This window comes from Ursus americanus, chromosome 16, assembly GCF_024610735.1.
Source record: "Ursus americanus isolate L20-20 chromosome 16, mUrsAme1.1.p, whole genome shotgun sequence".
NCBI lineage: Eukaryota > Metazoa > Chordata > Mammalia > Carnivora > Ursidae > Ursus > Ursus americanus.
In genome coordinates, this window is record NC_142142.1 from 1,395,632 (window position 1) to 1,414,013 (window position 18,382).

General features: G+C 48.5%; 1 protein-coding gene across 1 annotated transcript in view; it reads left to right on the forward strand.

The window, feature by feature from the left end:
- The window catches only part of DENND5A (DENN domain containing 5A), a 101,113-nt gene extending 86,178 nt beyond the window's left edge, over positions 1-14,935 (forward strand). The window contains exons 13-23 of the mRNA XM_045803870.2: positions 303-387; positions 3,145-3,229; positions 3,694-3,822; positions 7,635-7,756; positions 8,939-9,084; positions 9,667-9,785; positions 10,189-10,370; positions 11,011-11,093; positions 11,586-11,709; positions 12,254-12,422; positions 13,900-14,935. Coding sequence (XP_045659826.1) covers positions 303-387; positions 3,145-3,229; positions 3,694-3,822; positions 7,635-7,756; positions 8,939-9,084; positions 9,667-9,785; positions 10,189-10,370; positions 11,011-11,093; positions 11,586-11,709; positions 12,254-12,422; positions 13,900-14,083 — 1,428 coding nt within the window. The 3' untranslated portion in view covers positions 14,084-14,935. The remainder of the gene's footprint in view (positions 1-302; positions 388-3,144; positions 3,230-3,693; positions 3,823-7,634; positions 7,757-8,938; positions 9,085-9,666; positions 9,786-10,188; positions 10,371-11,010; positions 11,094-11,585; positions 11,710-12,253; positions 12,423-13,899) is intronic.
- Positions 14,936-18,382: the final 3,447 nt, after the last annotated feature.

Below are 18,382 nucleotides of genomic sequence, written 5' to 3' on the forward strand. Positions count from 1 at the left end.
TGCTTTTTTCTTTTTTACCCGCTGGTCCAGACTCTTTTTGGCCATGTCCTGTTTGAAGTGGTGGACCATTTCTCTTTTTCTGTTCCTTTCCATTCTTCTTTATATTTTTAAATTTTTCTTTATATAGGGTGATATATTTGTATACATTGCATCTGGGTGTACATCGAGATAAGGAAATAGTACAGATACTTTTGAGTAAAAGCCCGTATCTATATGCTAAAATTATCCGTGACTGTGTTCACTGGATGCTTTGGCCTCTGATATCTAAACTGATAGGTGTTTCTCCCTTGTGTTGGTTCCAGGGGAAATCAGCCTTGTGGTCCCACCTGTTACATTATCAGGAAAACCGGCAGAGAAAACTCACATCAGGAAGTCTCAGTACCTCAGGTAAGATGGTTTTTGCACCACTGGGGAGAACCGCCTCCATCCACTTTCCCATCCCCCACTGGAGTGATCGTCTGCAGTAGACTATTCTAGGTCATTGAAACCTTTGCTGTATAATGTTTCCTTTTTTAAATATTAAGCTACCCGGCTCTCTGAACCACAGAGTGTGCCAAAGCCATGGTGTTTGCTTTCATTATGCGTTTCTGTATCCACCCTTTTTTTTTTTTTTTTTTTAAGATTTTATTTATTTATTTGACAGAGATAGAGACTAGAGACAGCCAGCGAGAGAGGGAACACAAGCAGGGGGAGTAGGAGAGGAAGAAGCAGGCTCATAGCAGAGGAGCCTGATGCGGGGCTCGATCCCATAACGCCGGGATCACGCCCTGAGCCGAAGGCAGACGCTTAACCGCTGTGCCACCCAGGCGCCCCTGTATCCACCCTTTTTAAATGTAAATTCTGTGCCCAACATGGGGCTTGAACTCATGACCCCAAGATTGAGAGTTCCATGCCCTATTGACTGAGCCGGTCAGGCGTCCTGTTTCTGTACCTTTTGATGAATGAGATAGAAGATTTATGTCAGCAAGAGGACAGTCTTAGAATGAATTTAGGCTTTTAATGAATTTGTGTGGTACTGGTGTCCTGTGTTTGAAGCAAGTTGTCTTCAGAGTTTTTTGTTTTATACCTCAGAGATGGGCATTGAGATGATCTGTCAGTTAAGAGAGCCTGTGTCCTACCTTGGAATTCCTCAGAGTCAGGGCCTGGTGTGAATGATCCCTTAACACTTCTTTTCTATTTTTTTTTTTTAAGCTTTATTTATTTATTTGTTAGAGAACGAGTGAGCACAAGTAGGCAGAGCGGCAGGCCGAGGAAGAGGCAGGCTCTCTGCTGAGCGGAGAGCCCAGTGTGGGGCTCCATCCCAGGACCCTAGGATCATAACCTGAGCTGAAGGCAGACGCTTAACCAACTGAGCCACCCAGCCTCCCCTTGTTTTCCATTTCTAATTTAATAAAAATATCAGAGTTGGCAGGGACCCTTGGAGATGATCTAGTCCAGCCCCTTTATTTTACAAGAGGAGGAAACTGGGATCCAGAAAGGAGTTGAATTTATTCAAGATCGCATACTGCATTCATGGAAGAGGCCAGATTAGGAGCCAGGCCTCTTGTCTCCTAGTCTGGTGTTCCTTCTGCAGTGCCCCTTCCAGGACAGTCCCCCTCTTTTCTGTACTTCTTGGCAGCATCTCCCCTTAGCACCGTCCTTCATTTTCCTCTCTCTGCCAAGAAGTTGTTTGCTCTTCTTGGATGTTCTTATCCTAATGGTGAAGATCAGTTCACATGGAAGTAAAGACATCAGCATAAACTCAATGTTTCTTTCCCCTTGAGCTAATTGACCCCAGCTGGCACTGAATGTGGGGAGAATAGTTGGCTGAAAACCAGGTGTAAGAGCTCCCTAAGTAGCCTGATAAGGAGTTTTTTGGTCCACTTTCTGGACATTGGAACAAAAAGTCTTCTCAGGAAGGCTATAGAAGAAAGTTACTGCTGAGGGATAGACTATAGCCAAAAATTCTCAACAGCTACATGGTGAAGATACTAAGTTTTAAGTATTGGACCAGACATAAAGATAATATATAGGCATACCTCAGAGATGTTGTGGGTTTGGTTCTAGACTACCACAAAAAATGGATATCACAATAAAGTGAGTCAGGTGAATTATTTAGTTTCCCATTGCATATAAAAGTTACATTTATACTGTAGTATAGTGTGTTAAATGTGCAATAACATTATGTCTAAAAACTGTTTATACCTTGATTAAAAAATACTTTATAGCTAAAAACTGCTAACCATCCGAGCTATCAGCAAGTCATAATCATGGATCACAGATCCCTATAACAAATACAGTAATAATGGGGGTACCTGGGTGGTCCGGTCAGTTAAACGTCCAGTTCTTGGTTTCGGCTCAGCTCGTCGTCTCATGGGTCGTGAGATGGAGCCCTGTGTTGGGCTCAGCACTCAGCGCGGTCTGCCTGGGATTTCCTCGCCCTCTGCCCCTCCCCCGCACTTGAGCATGTGCTCGTGTGTGCACACACTCTCTCTCTCCCAAATAAATCTTCTGAAAAAGCCAAATATAATAATCATAATGAAAAATTTTGAAATATTGTGAGATATACCAAAATGTGACACAGAGACATGAAATGAGCAAATGCTGTTAGAAAAATGATGCCAGTGGACTTGCTTGACCCAGAGCTGCAGTAGACCTTCAGTTTGTAAACAAACGCGGTATCTGTGAAGCACGGTAAAGTGAAAGCGCGGCAAACTGAGGTGCGCTTGTATTGTAGCGTGCGGAGCACGTGCTGTACGCATTCCCTTGGCTCCTTTGTAGCCCAGTTAGAGGCAAGAAAGGACAGGAGTAGTAGCTCCAACTGGAAATACTGCTTCCGTGGCTGCCTGATGAGAACATGCTGGATTAGGAGCCAGAAGATTTGTGTTCCCTCTAGTGCTGACTTGGACACTTGGTAACTAGGGCAAAGCATTTAACTTCTCTGAATTTTGGTTCCCTTCTCTGTAATACCTTCCTTGACTATCTAGTTGTTAGAGGATTAAATGAGATAATATGTATAAAAGTACACCATCTGATACCTATCAAGTACTTAACAAATATTCATGAAACACAAGGTGTTACCAAGTAGTCCCTGTACAAATTTGGGTAGTCAGCTCTTTGGATAGTCAGATCTCTCTTGGGACGTGACCAGCTTTTTTGTTCCAGGAATACTTCTTGATTCAGAACGGAGGAAGTCTGATGCCAGCTCAGTCATGTCTCCCCTGAGAATCTCCCTCATTCAGGACATGAGGTCAGTCTGGGTTCATATATAATAAGCCACTGAAAGCCTGTTTTCAGTTGCTCCTTAGGCGTCTGCTTCAGTAGCAGGGTGTCCGTGACGTGGGCTTCCGCAGCATCTCCGTTAACCAGGAAGACCTTGTCTTTGGTCTTGTGCTTCTTGATGCAATTGTGGAGCTGTACGAGCGGTTGAGGTTCCTGGTGCTTTTGGAGAATTATACCGAAGTACCACAGGGCTCCAGGGTTTGCCTGGTTTTTTGAGAGCCGTATTGTCACCCCTGCCGCCCCCTGCAAATTGTGGCGAGCCTATCTGCAAAGCCACATGGAAGCCCAGGATTTAGAGAACAAGAGATGGACTCTCACCAGGATGGGATAGGATTGTCTCACCAGGCCTGCTTGGCTTTACAGGGGGAGGTATTAGTAGTGAGTTCCTCTTCTACCCCACTCCCCACCTCCTGTTTCCCATTCTCCCTTCAGGCACATCCAGAACATCGGGGAGATCAAGACTGATGTGGGAAAAGCCAGAGCATGGGTGCGACTATCCATGGAAAAAAAATTACTTTCCAGACACCTGAAGCAGCTTCTCTCAGACCATGAGCTCACCAAGTAAGGCCATTCCACCTGGAGTAGACCCAGGCTCCCAGGAATGGTGGGGAGGGTTTGGAAACCCTTGAGTGAGGAGGGAGAATATTCACTATTTCATTTCTGCTGTACTCAGCTAATTCAGCTTGCGTGTGAAGATTTTGTAGCATTTCCTCTTCTCCGTCTTTAAGTATAGAAGACCAATGCTGCTGTGTTTGTCCTTCCTCCCTTCTCAATCTGCATGTCCCCAATAGCTTTCTTAAAGAGGTAGTGAGAGGGGTGGGGTCCTTATTGGGTACCTCAGAGTTTGGGGCTCCCCTCTCCTTACTGTACTCAGGAGACTTGCATACCTCTTAGGCACAGGGCATTTTCTTGGTCTCTTTCCTGTCCTGGAGAAGAAAGGATTAGGGAATGAAAAGAACTTCTAAGATATTCCCTTATCTCTTTTGTTCTCTTCTGAAGCCAGGGCCGGCCCAGAATAACCCAGTCCTTGCTTTTCCTCTCTGGACCCTGTCTGAGTCTCCCTAGAGCTTAAAAGGGCTTCCGATGGCCCTCGTAGGCCCCCTCCCTCCACACTTTCCACCTAGAAAGAGAAAGAGGAGAAATTCCATGGTTCTCACACTCCCAGGGGCCGTTCAACCTATGGTTCCCTTCTCTGGGTTTGATATTCTTTGCATTCTTTTTGTACCCTAGCTACCAGAAGAGGAGTGGGAAGGAGGACTGACCCCCTTGTCTGCCTCTCGGGCCACCACCTCTCTACTTCTCCTGTCTATGTGTGGCTCTTTCTTCATCGGCAGGCCTGTTGGGCATTTTGTCTAGCATTTCCTTAGGCATCTTTTCATGGCGTCCTTTATTATTTGACTTTCCCAAGGATGATAAAACAGAGGAGTGGGCCTTGGGGAAATTTTGTGTAGCCAGTTGATTAAACCTGCAGAATCTGTTTTTATTCAAAGTAAAAATATAATGATTTAGATTGTTTACTGTGTATGTAAACCACAGCAAGAACTGGGTTTAAAACTTTGATAAGTTAGCTCATTTTGAGAGGTCGTGAAACAGCAATTCTTAAAGCACTTAAATTTTATTTCCTATAGGGACAGAAGGGCTTAGGGATAAAATTTGGAGATTGGGAGAACAACTAAAAGAACAAGTGAACATGTAAGCTTGGAGTTGGGAAGGGAGGTGTTCGCACACAAGATTCTAGGGGACAGTTGTGTGTGGCTGAGGAAAAAAAATTTGCCATTGTAGCAGGATAGGGCAGGAGTGTTTCCTGCTGGCCAGTGTGGGTGTCGCCAGCAGGAGGACAGGGAGGCATCTGAAAGGTGGTCAAGCACAAGAACTTTGTGAAGCCCGGAACAGTGGATAGGTCTAGGGTGTGAATGCGCCTAAAGGCCCAGGCAGCAGCAAACGGGACACAGACCTTGGTCAGGAGGCTCATTTTGGTTTCTTTAAACTGTAGCCCCATTTAAAGGAGATAAGCTCAGAATTTACTCAGTACTAGAAACTTTCCACCTTATGTTCTGGCCCCAGTGCTAGTCCAGTGAGTGGAAAATGAGTTTTGCTGCCACAGATTGCATTTTGGATGGGGTGTAAAGGAGAAAAAAGGGGCCCTTCATCAAACCTACTTATTCCTTCATTCTCCTCTCTCTCATCTTTCTCTTCAGTCTGCCTAACGCTCCAGCCACATCATACCACTCACCCTTCTCAGGATGTCTGTAGTCCTTTCAGGGCCTGGTCAGAAGTTTTCTTTGCCAGAGTTTGTCTAGACACCTCAGAGACTTGGTTCACTCTTCCCCTGAGCACCCATAGCATTTGTCACAGTATTTATTCAAACCTTCTCACCACTGATGGGCTGTATTATCATCACCTCGTTGCTTGCTGCTTATTACAGTTTGCTTTCATCGAGGGCATGAATGCGCGTGTTGCCTAGCACCTAGCAGTTGTTCAGTGGGCACATGAAATGTGTGCATAGCTGCACAGCCAGGAGGTGGTGGGCCGCCTTGGAGAGTATACCTTGATAGAATGTTCCTGAGTCTCTGGTATTTCCAGGTAGCCTCCAAAACTGTTTGTAGCTTGGAGAGGGGGTCAGGTCAAGGCAGGGTAAGGGGGGCTGTAGGGTCTAGGGGGAAAAGTTAGCTTCTAAATAGTGAGCTCACACTGTTTCTCCTTGAGCTCCCTGCAGTGACTAATACTGTGCAGTAGCCCCTCTACCTTGAAACTCACTTGGCATGGCTGCCATAGGCTTACACCATCCTGCTCTCTCTGTCCCCCTACCCTTTCCAGGGCGTTGGCTTCCACAGTCCTAAGTTCTCTGCATGCACGCTTTCTCTCACTTAGTGATCTCACCCATTCTCATGACTTCTGTTACCCGTCGAGTGACTTCCACATCTGAAGCTGTAGCTTTGGCTTTTCTTCTGCGCTTCAGTCCTGCATTTATTTCCATTCAGATATCTTAACCTCTAGCTCAGAGAGAGCGAAAGCAAGCTTCACAGAATTGATTGACCGTAACTGCCTTTCTCGCAATGTTTTGTCCTCCGCCTCCGCCTGTCGTCTTACTAGTGCTGCTGCCTTAGCTTCACTTCTCCGATGCACTAAATTTACACTTTCTGGAACCCGCTGTGGCTTTCCCTTTACTTCTAGGGTAAATTGCCGAAACCCATTACTTGTAGGGCAAGTTGCAAACTCTTCAGCCTATTTAGGGCCTTCATTCACTTGACTATAGCCCAGCCTTTCAGCCTCATTGCTAACTGATCATCTCCCTGAGCCCCAACTCCAGCCAAACTGGTTTCCATACCCTGTCCTCTTTCTTCTGCAACATCTCTCTAAACTCATGCTGTCCTTTATGCCTCTCCTCATCTAGGACCATCGAAGCTCATGGCTCTTTAATTCCCACAGAGAGCCTTTCGTTCAGCAGCTCATTATGGGCAGTCTCGTACCATGGCCCTCCCTGATTTGTTCGCTTGCATTGTCTTTGAGGATAGGTGTTCCCTCGCCAGCACTTGCACATAGTAGGCACTGGTTGGTGAATTACTCTCTTGGGTGTACCTTATAGGTAAAACTTCACAGATTTACTGAATCCATACCTCTTTGGCCACAGTGCTTGCAGTCTTGGCAACCAGGACAGTGCCTTCTTTTGTTTCTCTGTGCTGAAGGCCTGTGCACTTGGCTCTTCATGTTCCCTCTATTTGGGGAAGGTATCATTGCTGTTGCAGGGGGTCTACAACGTCAGACAAAGGAGTTGGCCTTTGATGAGTAAGTGGGGGTGGGGCTGGGGACGGAAGAAAGTTTGAAAAAAGGGGAAGGACATGATGTATGCAGCTTTCCTTGCCTGTGACCTGGATCATACCCTCTATTGCCTCAGGCTGTCCTGGGCTTATATTCACATTCAGAGTGGTGTTTTGACTCATGGGTCTTAGGTCTGCTGAGGGTCTGAGGCTAGCCCTGTTAATGATTGGTGATCACAGACCTCCTGCCATCGTTACTCCCACACCACACACTGGGTGATGCCCCTAGCTAGAAGCCTGAGAGGGCCTGTGCCATCCCTGAGGGGTGACAGTTCCAGCCCTCAGTTCAGGAAAGGAGACCCCATGACTTCTGACACTGCATTGTAGTGACATCAATCCTTGGACACAGAGTTTGGTTTTGCTGTTCCTGCTATAGTTTCAGTCACTTTCCCTCTAGGCCTCTACCTGGCTTTGTTCCTTTTTTAGGTGGCTCCAAAGAACTTGAAGCTTGATATCTTATTCTTTCCTTAGCTGTCTCCTTCCAGCACTGAGTAATTCTAGCCTCTTCCCCCTCCTTTTGGCTGGGGGACTGATGTATTGCCTCCTCTCCGACAGAAAGTTGTACAAGCGCTATGCCTTCCTGCGCTGTGACGACGAGAAGGAGCAGTTCCTCTATCACCTCCTCTCTTTCAATGCCGTCGATTACTTTTGCTTCACCAATGTCTTCACAACTATCCGTGAGTAGCCCTGTGCTCCCCACAAGCCTTCTCAATGCCAGTCTTCCTGGGCCTGCCTAAGGCTAGCTCACTGTCCCTTTTTTAGAAGAAGACGGTCGCGTGTACTTTGAGTTTGCCTTTTGCTTCTGTAGGAGAGAGGTGCATTTGCCCTCCGTGGAGGTTGTTTTTTTCTCAGAAGCTTCTTATTCTTGTTCTGAACTGGGGAGCTCAGTCTTTTTGGCCATGATGTTGTCACTGTTGTCCTAGGCACTGCTCTGGGAGCCTAAGGCGATGAAGGTGGAGTGGAGTTGGGTGGCGTGGTGAAGTTCACTGCCCTCTTTGCACACCTGTAAAGAAATCTCCCTTTTGTTTTGGGCTTAGAGAGTGATTCCGTATCCTAGAAGGTTTCAGACCAGCGCACAGGGAAAAACAACTCTTGCTGAAGTAACAGAACTCGAGGTTGCGGTGGGAGATTTGGGTCCAGGCTCTGCTCTGCCCTAACTCATTAGGTTTCTGTGAGCAGAGTTGACCCCTGCTGTGGGCCTGTCTCCCTGTTTGCAGAGTCAGGAAGGAGGATTCAGTATGGTCTAAAGAAGGCTTTTGGAGCCTCATCTTCCTTTGGTACCAGGATGCTCTTTTCCTTAGGGGTTAGTCTCTGAATCTGCCCCATGGCTGGTTGTTTGGCCGGTGACTCAGCAGCCTCAGCAGCATGGACTCTTGTTTCTATGTGACACCCATCTTCCCTCTCAGAGATGAGTGTTGTAGGCTGCAGGAGGAGCAGTACTGGACTGGAACTTAGGGGACCCGGGGGAAATTATTTCCCTCTCAATGCCTCAGAAAAGGCATTGTAGGACCTCTCTGGAGATTGTTATTAGAGTTCACAAGACGATAGATTGAAAAGTGCTCTGAAAAGCAATTCAGTACAACGTGGAGTTGGTGGTATTATTTAAGGAACAAATTTACTTAGCCTCCGAGCCTGCAGATGGGCTTGGATCTTTGATGGTTGGGTGGTAACCCTGAGAGGAGTGAGACTGAGGGTAGGATTGGCTAATATTCTAAGCCAGCGAGAGACTGGGTCCTGCTGGGGCCGGTACAGCGGGACTGCAATCATGCCAGCACTCCTGGGCAGGCAGGTCAGGGCCCTTTCAGATATGGGAGGGATTCCTGATCCCCCTCAATGCCTTTGTGGCTTCCCCCACACAGTGATCCCGTACCATATCCTGATTGTACCGAGCAAGAAGCTGGGGGGCTCCATGTTCACCGCCAACCCATGGATCTGCATTTCGGGAGAACTGGGTGAGACACAGATCCTGCAGATTCCCAGGAACGTGTTAGAGATGACCTTCGAGGTATGTGTTATCCAGGGATCACAACCCCAGGCTCTTTGGGGGTCTGAGTTTGCAACAGCCGCTTATGGGAGCTTTCTGCAGGGTTTTATGGTGGTCTTGCTCTTGTAGTATTAGCGCAGTTGATGTGTCCTGAGATGCTCAGAGGCCGGAGCCAAGGGTTGACCCAAGAATGGGGGAGCCTGCCCTGTCTAAGCAGTCTCTGGCTTGAAGGCACTTATCTATCTGGACTTGCATAACGCCCTGCCCATGGCATGTTGAGAAATCCCCAAGAATTCTTTCAGTTGCCAAGTCCAAGTGTTCACAGAAACCTCTGACTCTGAGACTCCCGTCCCACTTCCAGACCCTTCTGCTTATAGGCCCTATTCTTCCTTCATATAGTAGCATCTTCTTTCTCAATCATTTCCCCGTCATGAGAGTGCGTACCACCAGTCTTGGTGGTAGGTAGAACCATGAGCTCTTCCCTATAGATACTAAGGGGTCAGGTTGCAGGCAGCCAGTCAGATCTGTGCCTCTGAGTAGTGCCTCTGTGTTCTCTTGTTTTCTGGACCTACCTGCCTTCTTTATTTGGCTCTTCTTTCACAGTGCCAGAACTTGGGAAAGCTCACTACGGTGCAGATAGGCCATGATAACTCTGGGCTGTATGCCAAATGGCTGGTGGAGTATGTGATGGTCAGGAATGAGATCACAGGACATACCTACAAGTAAGTGTTCCCTCAGTTATGCCCTAAGGTAGTGGGGCAAGGTAGACCAGGGGCTGGGTTTGATGCCTGGATATGTGGAGTTCTCAAGGAGACCCTTTAGGTCGTGGTAGACTAAGGTACTTCCTATTTGGCTCGCCTCACGCACCTGAAAAGAAATAGAAGGAGGGTTTTCCAAGCTAAGACATATGACGTTGCTGTACACAGGTTCCAAGCCACCTGTCATTCATTCGGGTGGCTTCCCTGATGATGCACGGTGGGATGGACGAGCAGGGCCTTGAGGGATCCCCAGCCGGGTTTCAGAGCCTATCTCCAGGGATTGGCTTTTTGATGGCTTCTGCTGAGCAGCAAGGGGAAGGACACTGGAGAAGCCAGCAGCTCTGACAGGCCATTGCTTGACCTTTAGGTTCCCATGTGGTCGGTGGTTGGGGAAGGGCATAGATGACGGGAGCCTGGAGCGGATCCTGGTTGGCGAGTTGCTCACCTGCCAGCCTGAGGTGGACGAGAGGCCGTGCCGGACCCCGCCCCTGCAGCAGTCCCCCAGCGTCATCCGGAGGCTCGTTACCATCTCACCCAACAACAAGCCCAGTAAGTGGGAGGAGGGACTGGGCCCTGATGCCACCCAGGTGGGGAATGTGGGCAGATGTCTGGGAACCCTGATGTGGGAGTCCAGACCCAGCCTTTGCAGCTGCCTCAGGAACCCCTTCTGCCAACAAAGCAGCCTCAGGTATTTGTCACCCTCCTCTCATGAATCAGTGTGTGTGTGTGTGTGTGTGTGTGTGTCGGGGTTGAAGGGGGGTGTCACACTCCTTAGAGGCCTGGAAGGAGAGGGGAGAGGTCATGCAGCCTGGCCTAGGTCTTTTGTACTATTTATATATGATTCTAGAGAGGAGAGGGGTCTACCTTCTGGCCTTGTCCTTCCTTGTTCCTGGGCCTCACAGCCAAGTCTTGGCCCATTTTTAGTTGCCAGAAGTTCCAGGGTAAAATGGAAAATAAACTTAACCAGCCTCTCTTAGAGATGGAACTCTGAGGTATTAGCTTGTGCTTTTTCCCCAAGATTTTAGGAAGGGCAAGCTCAGCAAGGTTGGATGGGCAAGAGCTGCTCTTCTAGGGTCCAGGCCATCCTGCCTCTCCCAGGAGCCCTTCCTATGTTCTCAGTCTTGAGTTCAGTTGCTAAGCATTGTTAGCCTCTGAGATTGGTTAGGGATGTCTACTTGACTTTTATCAGAGCTGAACACCGGGCAGATCCAGGAGTCCATCGGGGAGGCAGTCAATGGCATCGTGAAGCACTTCCATAAGCCCGAGAAAGAGGTGAGCCTTCCTTCCCTCCAACCCAGGGCTTTATATTGAATGAGAGAGAATAATCTGTTTTCAGGCCCATGTAGTGCGAACAACCTGGAGTCTATAGAGTGTGTGCCTCCGTTTGGCACTGAGCAGATTCCTTCCTTAGGGGCCTCTGCCTTGGGTTACCCTGGTTTCCTTTCACACTAATGACCCAGCAGAGTCCCTGGGCCCCTAAGGAACAGTGTATATTCCTTTCCTCTTCTGGATTTTCCTGGGTCTCCCTGAACAATGGTCACTCTGGCTTTGTCCCTCTTGTGGGGACCCAGATCCATCGTCTGTTCAGCAGCTGTGCCCTGGCAGCTGCTCTGTGCCCCTCACCGTGCCGGGCACTAGGGGAGATGGACAGGGTCCCAGCCAGGCTTTTGCTGCCCTCCCAGCTGTGGACTATGGGTTGGGGGAAGCAGTAGTGGAAGGCAGCTTGGCTGAGGCAAGCCTGGCATTTCTTATTTCTTTACGTAGCGAGGCAGTCTGACGCTGTTGCTCTGTGGAGAATGTGGCCTAGTCTCGGCCCTGGAACAGGCTTTCCAGCATGGATTTAAATCCCCCCGGCTCTTCAAGAATGTCTTCATTTGGGATTTCCTGGGTGAGTTGAGCCAGGGTGTGAGGGTGGGAAAACCATACAGAGACATGGGGACTCACCGACACAATGTGGGTGCTGACCACTGGGGTCTGAGGTGCAGAAGCCAAACCAGGTGACTCTCAAATGCGATCTGTTTCTCTTTGCTCTGGCTTTTCTTAAAGGCTTAGAAACAAGTCCTCACGCTTTTTCCTTGTAGATCCAAAAGGCCAGTTGATAGTATTAGGAGCCCCACCCCTGTGATGTACTCATTTAGAGAATTTTCACGCAAGAACCTTTTACCTCAAGAGTGTTTTTCTTTCTTCTTCTTTTTTTAATCTTCAGACTACGGAAAGGACCCTCTTTATATCAAGGACCACATAAAGAAATGTAAAACATAAGAATAAGGACCTTATATTTTGAAATGTGATCAGTGATGTCAGAACATTCATGTTACATTAAGTTATCTGCATCAACATGGAGAGAGCCATGGCTAGTGGCCTGTAGGACAGTTAGGCATAGGTTGGTTTTGAGAGCCTTTGTCACTGGCAAGCTTTTCTACTCTTCACAGAAAAAGCACAAACCTATTATGAGACTTTGGAGCAGAACGAACTTGTCCCCGAGGAAAACTGGCATACAAGGGCCCGGAACTTCTGCCGATTTGTCACTGCAATCAATAATACTCCCCGGAACATAGGCAAGGACGGCAAGTTTCAGATGCTGGTGTGCTTGGGAGCCAGGTACTGCAACCTGATGGCCGAGCGCACAGCACCCAGCCTTGGAGGTGGTGCTGGGGGCCTAGTGTGGTGCAGGGGGTGGGAGTGGCTAATGACCAGATGCCCCTGGGGAGGTGACGCCTTGGAGGTCCGTAATTTCCATGTACGAAGCGTATGTGTGGGGATATGGAGGGGTGGGGATGAGCATGTGTGTAACTGGGTGGAGGCCCATTTTGATGGGAGGGAATAAAACCAGCCCACTGGTGAAATTTGAAGCAGAGTCTATCTAGTCATGCCTTCCACAAACATTTGAATGAGCCTGGCGTTATGGAAGGCAGGGGGATGAGCTGAATAAAACATGGTCCCTACCATTTGAAAGTTTACTTGTCCTAATTAAATACGGTATAAGGCAGAAGGTTGTGAGAGCCCAAAAGGAAGCATGTATTCATAAGTTATGCTGAAGCTGTAGAGAAAAGATCAGAAAGGGAGGAGGTGGTACTTGAGGTGAGCCTTAAGGGGAGGGTAGAAGTGGGGAGAGAGTTTGAAGCAGACGGAACTAGCAGAGAGGTCCTAAAGGAAGCAAAGGTTGTGCGGTTAGGAAATAACAAGTTAATATGGGAAGGGCAGTTGTAGGAAACAGTTGAAGAAGGGTAGGGGCCTCGGGGAGCTGGGGCAGAGAATCCTTCCAGAGTTGTTTAATCAGGGGGCTGAAATGATATGAATTTGATACCATGGATGGTATATATCAGTGGGCAGGACTGTTAGGGGCTATTCCCATGGGTCAGGTGAGAGCGTGAAGGCCAAAAAACTTAAGGCAGTAGTTCATTTGGGCCAAGGAACGGAGGAAGTTGGCATAATAGTTAAAAACAGACTCTGGAACCAGCTTGACTAGGTTCGTATTCTCAGCCACTTACTAGCCATATGAACTTGGACAAACTACTTAATCTCTGTCTACCTCAATTTCTTTATCTATAAAGTAGAGCTACTAATAGCACTGATAGCACCTACCTCATATCATAGGGTTGTTATGAAGGTTAAATCTCTTAAAACAGTGTCTGGCACATGCCAAGTGCTATGTGGATGTGAGCTCTTAGGATTATTCCTGGCGGTGATAGCTCCGTGGAGGAGTGATGCTCTGGCTGTTGAGATGGAAGAGGTGGTGCTGACTGGACCTAATGTCTGGTTGGTGGTGGGCTGGTCTAGGGAGGTGGGGTGGGCAGGGGAGGAGTTGTGGACCTGGTGGCAGGTAACTGGGTCGTCTGGGTCAGGTTGGGTTGGTGTCCCTGGAGCTGAGTAGTCCCTAGTAGGAGCCTTTTAAAGCCATGTAAGGCCTCTTAGCCTAGCACTATTAGGGGAGAGAGAGGGGGCTGGGGAAGCTATCCACTTCTCCAGCCTCAGACTTTGTTCAAGCAGTGATGGAGCAGGTTTCCCCTTGGCCTTGTACTAACTGTCTCCCTTCCCCTTCCCTTCTGATCCGTCCGGACTGACCCTTCCCTGCCAGAGATCACCTCCTGCACCATTGGATTGCGCTGCTGGCTGACTGCCCCATCACCGCACACATGTATGAGGATGTAGCGCTGATCAAAGACCACACACTTGTCAATTCCTTGATCCGCGTGCTGCAGACTCTGCAGGAGTTCAACATCACGCTGGAGACGTCCCTTGTCAAGGGCATCGACATCTGACCTCCCAGCACCAGCTAGCAGCAGGACCGAGAGAGACTCACCCTGCGGCTCTGACCCTTTTCCCAGGGGGATTTAAGCAAGTCGTGCAGGAGACAGAGAGGAGATGTACACTCACTGTAAAAAGAAAAGTAGAGGATTTTTGGAATAAATAATCTATTTTAGAGTTTATTTGCTGATTTGCTTTTTACACACTTTCATGTGAAAGAGTGATAGGGAGAGGGAGACGAGGTTGGCGCCGCTTATTTTGAAGCTGGTGCCCTCCCTCGCCACGGCCGCGTGCTGGGAGCCTGCGGCCTCCCCGGACTGAGCCTGCGGCGCGCGGGCGGGGCAGTTCTCCTTCCTCACCCGCGCCTGGTCATGAGGCCATTCCACGTTGTTTTTAAACTAATGTTTTCTATATTAACATTGTTATGGATATTTGGCTTTCATGGGCCACACACAGGTGTGCTGAGCAGGAAGCCCCAAGCTCCAGTCAAAGGGATTTTTCGTAGTGCCTCTGCAAGCACTGATGAGTCAGTCCCACATCTTTTCTTTTTCTGTCAGTATTATTTGGAACGGAGACATGCCGGGACGCACCATCGTGCAGAAGATCACGTTTCCTCTTGGCACACAGCTGCACAGAAGTAAACAGAAGCATGTTTTAACAGGTTTTCTTTTTCTTTTTTTTCCTCTTATTTATTTAACCCTCCGTTGTGTGTTTTAAATCTTTTTCTTTTCTTTTTTCTTTTTTTTAAGGAAGGAAAAAGCTTGTCACAGTCTAACTGGCTATGTTATTATTGTTAAATTTATGTTGTTTTGCAACCTAGAAACCAGCTACAGTATGGCCCACTTAATAAAACACCTGAAACAAAACTGCATGGATCCCTGACTTTTATGGGGGTTTGTGAGCAGTGGGTGGCGGGGGCTATGGTTTGGTCCATGTGGGAGGACGAGTGTGAGAGGGTGTAGCATTGCCTTGACTCCTCCCTCAGCTGCCTAGGGTGCCCCCTCAGGGCCTGGCGTCTCGTGGGTCCTTCCTGCTGTAGCACCAGGAGCTTTCATAGTTCTTAAGTCAAATGGCTGTTTGAGAGGGATGCAGATAAGGGTTATTTTCCCACTCCACAGAAGAGGAGGCTGAGGCACAGAGGGGAAGAGATCTGGTCAAGGTTGCAAAGGTTGTCAGTTGACCGAGGCAAGATGGGCTATTTCTTGAAGGGTAAGGAAGACCAGGTGTGGGACCATAGGGTACATGAGAACCTGTCTGCCCTCAGGAAAAAGAAAGCTTTTTCTGTAGAGAAACATTTGTTTTTCCCAGGATGGTAGATAGTAGAGCTTTATGAGGGTCCTGGGAACCAGCTTCCTTCAGTTTTATTCTTTTTTTTTTTTTTTTTAAAGATTTTATTTATTTATTTGACAGAGATAGAGACAGCCAGCGGGAGAGGAAACACAAGCAGGGGGAGTGGGAGAGGAAGAAGCAGGCTCATAGCGGAGGAGCCTGATGTGGGGCGTGATCCCGGCATTCCGAAGGCAGACGCTTAACCGCTGTGCCACCCAGGCGCCCCCCTTCAGTTTTATTCTTTAACCAAGCTGCTTTTGCAGAAAGTTCCAGAAGTGTGGCTTGGTCAGGTAAAGGGCCTCAAACCAATTAATGTTCTCTTTTATGCTTCCCTGGTTTTGCCTGTATGCTCTCTCTGCCTGGATGGAATGCCTCCCCTGGTGCCTCCCTCCTGGTCATTGTTGAAGATACTTTAGGAGTCACCCACTATGAAGCCTTCCCTAATCCTCCGTGGGCACAGTTAATCATTCTGTCATCAGTTGCTTAGATGCTGGTACCTCCTCTCTGGGTTGTTGCTGCTTTCATGTTGGGCCCATTCCGTAGGCTCTGAGCTCCTGGAGGTTCTCTCATTCATCTCCATCCCTGGCTGGCTGTGAGTGCCCAGGTAAGCTTCTTGAAGAGGTGAGGAAAGGGCCTGGAGGCTTTGAGGACAGCCGCAGTGCAATATCCTGCCAGCAGGGGGTGTGAGTGGGTTACGGGAGTCCACAGTTTTTTGGAAGTTGGGGAGGTAGGTAGCAAGAGGGGAGATTTCTGGCTGGGCAAGAAGGCAGCACAGAACTCACTGCATGTATGTCTATAGTGGGCCTAGGCCAGAGATGACCTCAAGCCAGGTGCTTTACACATACTTCTCCCTTTTCCTCGCACCTCCCCAAGGCAGGTGGAGATGATCACTGGTTTATAGGTAAGGAAACTGAGTGTCAGAGAAATTTGGTCACTTTCCCAAGGCCACACATTCGATAAGTAGTTTGCATGGAGAACTGTCTCACTCCAAGAGTGTGGCTTTTCCACTGACAACTACTACTTTGCTTGACTCAGGTCTCTGCTCAGATGTCCTCAGACCCATCCTGACCACTCTAAAATACCAAGTTCCGTCAGTCTCTCTTATCCCCTTATTGTACTTTATTTTCCTTCCTAACCCTACAACCACTCTACTAGCTGTTTGCTAACTCCAAATGTTAGATGTGTGAAGGAAGGACACAGTCCGTTCACAAAGTAGCAACTGGCACATGGTAGCTACCCAGTAGGTATCTATGGAATAAATGGATTCATTGACAGTGGTTAGGATGACAGACTATGGAGCCGAATGTCCTTCAGTTAAATCCTTGCACTGCTGATGTGACCCAGAGCAAGCTACTTAATTCCTGAAGCTTCTTTTACTCACCGTCTGTGAAGTGGGAATGGTAGTAGTGCCCGCATCGAAGGCTTGTTGTGACTACTGGTTGACTACACGTGTGCCTGGAACAGAGTCAGGTGTGTAGCAAGTGCTGGATGAATCTTGGTGGTTGTTACTGCCCTATTGTAGCAAGCCCTGGTTCCTGACTGAAACCCAGACCCCCAGTCCTCAAGGAACTCGAAGGCAAGTGCAGCTGTGGGGGGTGTAGGACACCAGGGAAGGTATTGACCCTAACGAGCTGTGCTTAGGGTCGGGGATTGTCAGAGGGAGTGCATGTTCCCTGCAGAGAAAACAGCGTGAGCAAAGGCGTGCTGCTGTGAAGGAGCCAGCCAGACTGAACGCTCGGGGAAGTCTAGCGCTAGAGTCAAGTCTGAGATGGGGAGAACAGATTTGTGGGCTCCACATCCATAAAGTAGGAGACAAGGAAAAGGCTTGAACTTTGCCGGTGCTCAGATGTGGACTGAAGGAAAGACCACATGCTGCTGGCACAAAACCCAGAGCCACGTCACCTGTATGTGGCATTCCTAGTACACATGTCCACCTTGTGAACTATTCCTGCGGCTTTGGGCCCTCCTGTGACGCGAGGCATGGAAGCCTGTGGTCAGAGCACAGCTGCGGGGCTGAGGCGTGGCATCTGTGTGTCTCAAGTGCAGTGTGGGGCCTGAAAAGTCACAACACACAACCGACTCACCCCATGGCGGGGCCTTGTGTCTCAGGGAAGAAGGGGAGGAGTCTCTTTTAGGTAACCTAGGCGCGCTTCTCCTTTATCTTCTTCCAGTTTTTAGATGCTGATTACTGGAGGCAGTGCTCATACCAGTTAGAGTTACATGACCCTTCCTGTATGTGGTGAGGGGTCTAACCTGTACAACTGTCCAGTCGTTGTGGGTCTGTGTGGTGGGCAGACAGCATCTGGCACTCAGTTATGTGCTTCCGTGCTTTCACGGAGGGTGCTGGCGGCCTCAGTCCGCCCAGACTGCAGGAGCAACACCCTTTCCAGCAGAAGCTGCACAGGTGAGTGTCGGTCATGTTTTGAAAACCCAGGCTCTCCCAGGACCACCTATCTCTGTGCTCCTTCTCACAGCTGAGTCTGCGGTGAGCACCTCACTTTCTACTGTGTTTTGTCTTATAATCTGCGAATCCTTTTTGGAATGACGTGTGATTTAAGAGAACAGGCGTGTTTAGTAGCTCAGTTTTTCAAGGACACTTGAGTCAACTCCTCTCCAGTAGCCCTAGGTAGATGGAGTGCATTCAGGTCAAGTGCTGCCTGCTTTGGCTTTTGCACCTGCCCTAATTCAGTGCTTCTCAGACTCTGAGATTTCAGGGACTGATAAATAAGCATGCAACTGAACTCGGTGAATTATTAGAGTGAGCACCCTTGTAACTGCCACCAGGTCTACAACAGAGCTTTATCAGCCTTCCCAGAGTCCTCTTTGTTCCTAGTCCCAGTCTCAGCCGCCTCCTTCCTTCCCACTTCGTGACCTTTATACTAACCACCTCCTTGAGTTTCTTTGTTGTTTCATCACCCAGTGTACATCCCTATACACTATAGTACTCGAACTGGTTTCCCTTTTAACTTCACACATCTTTTAAG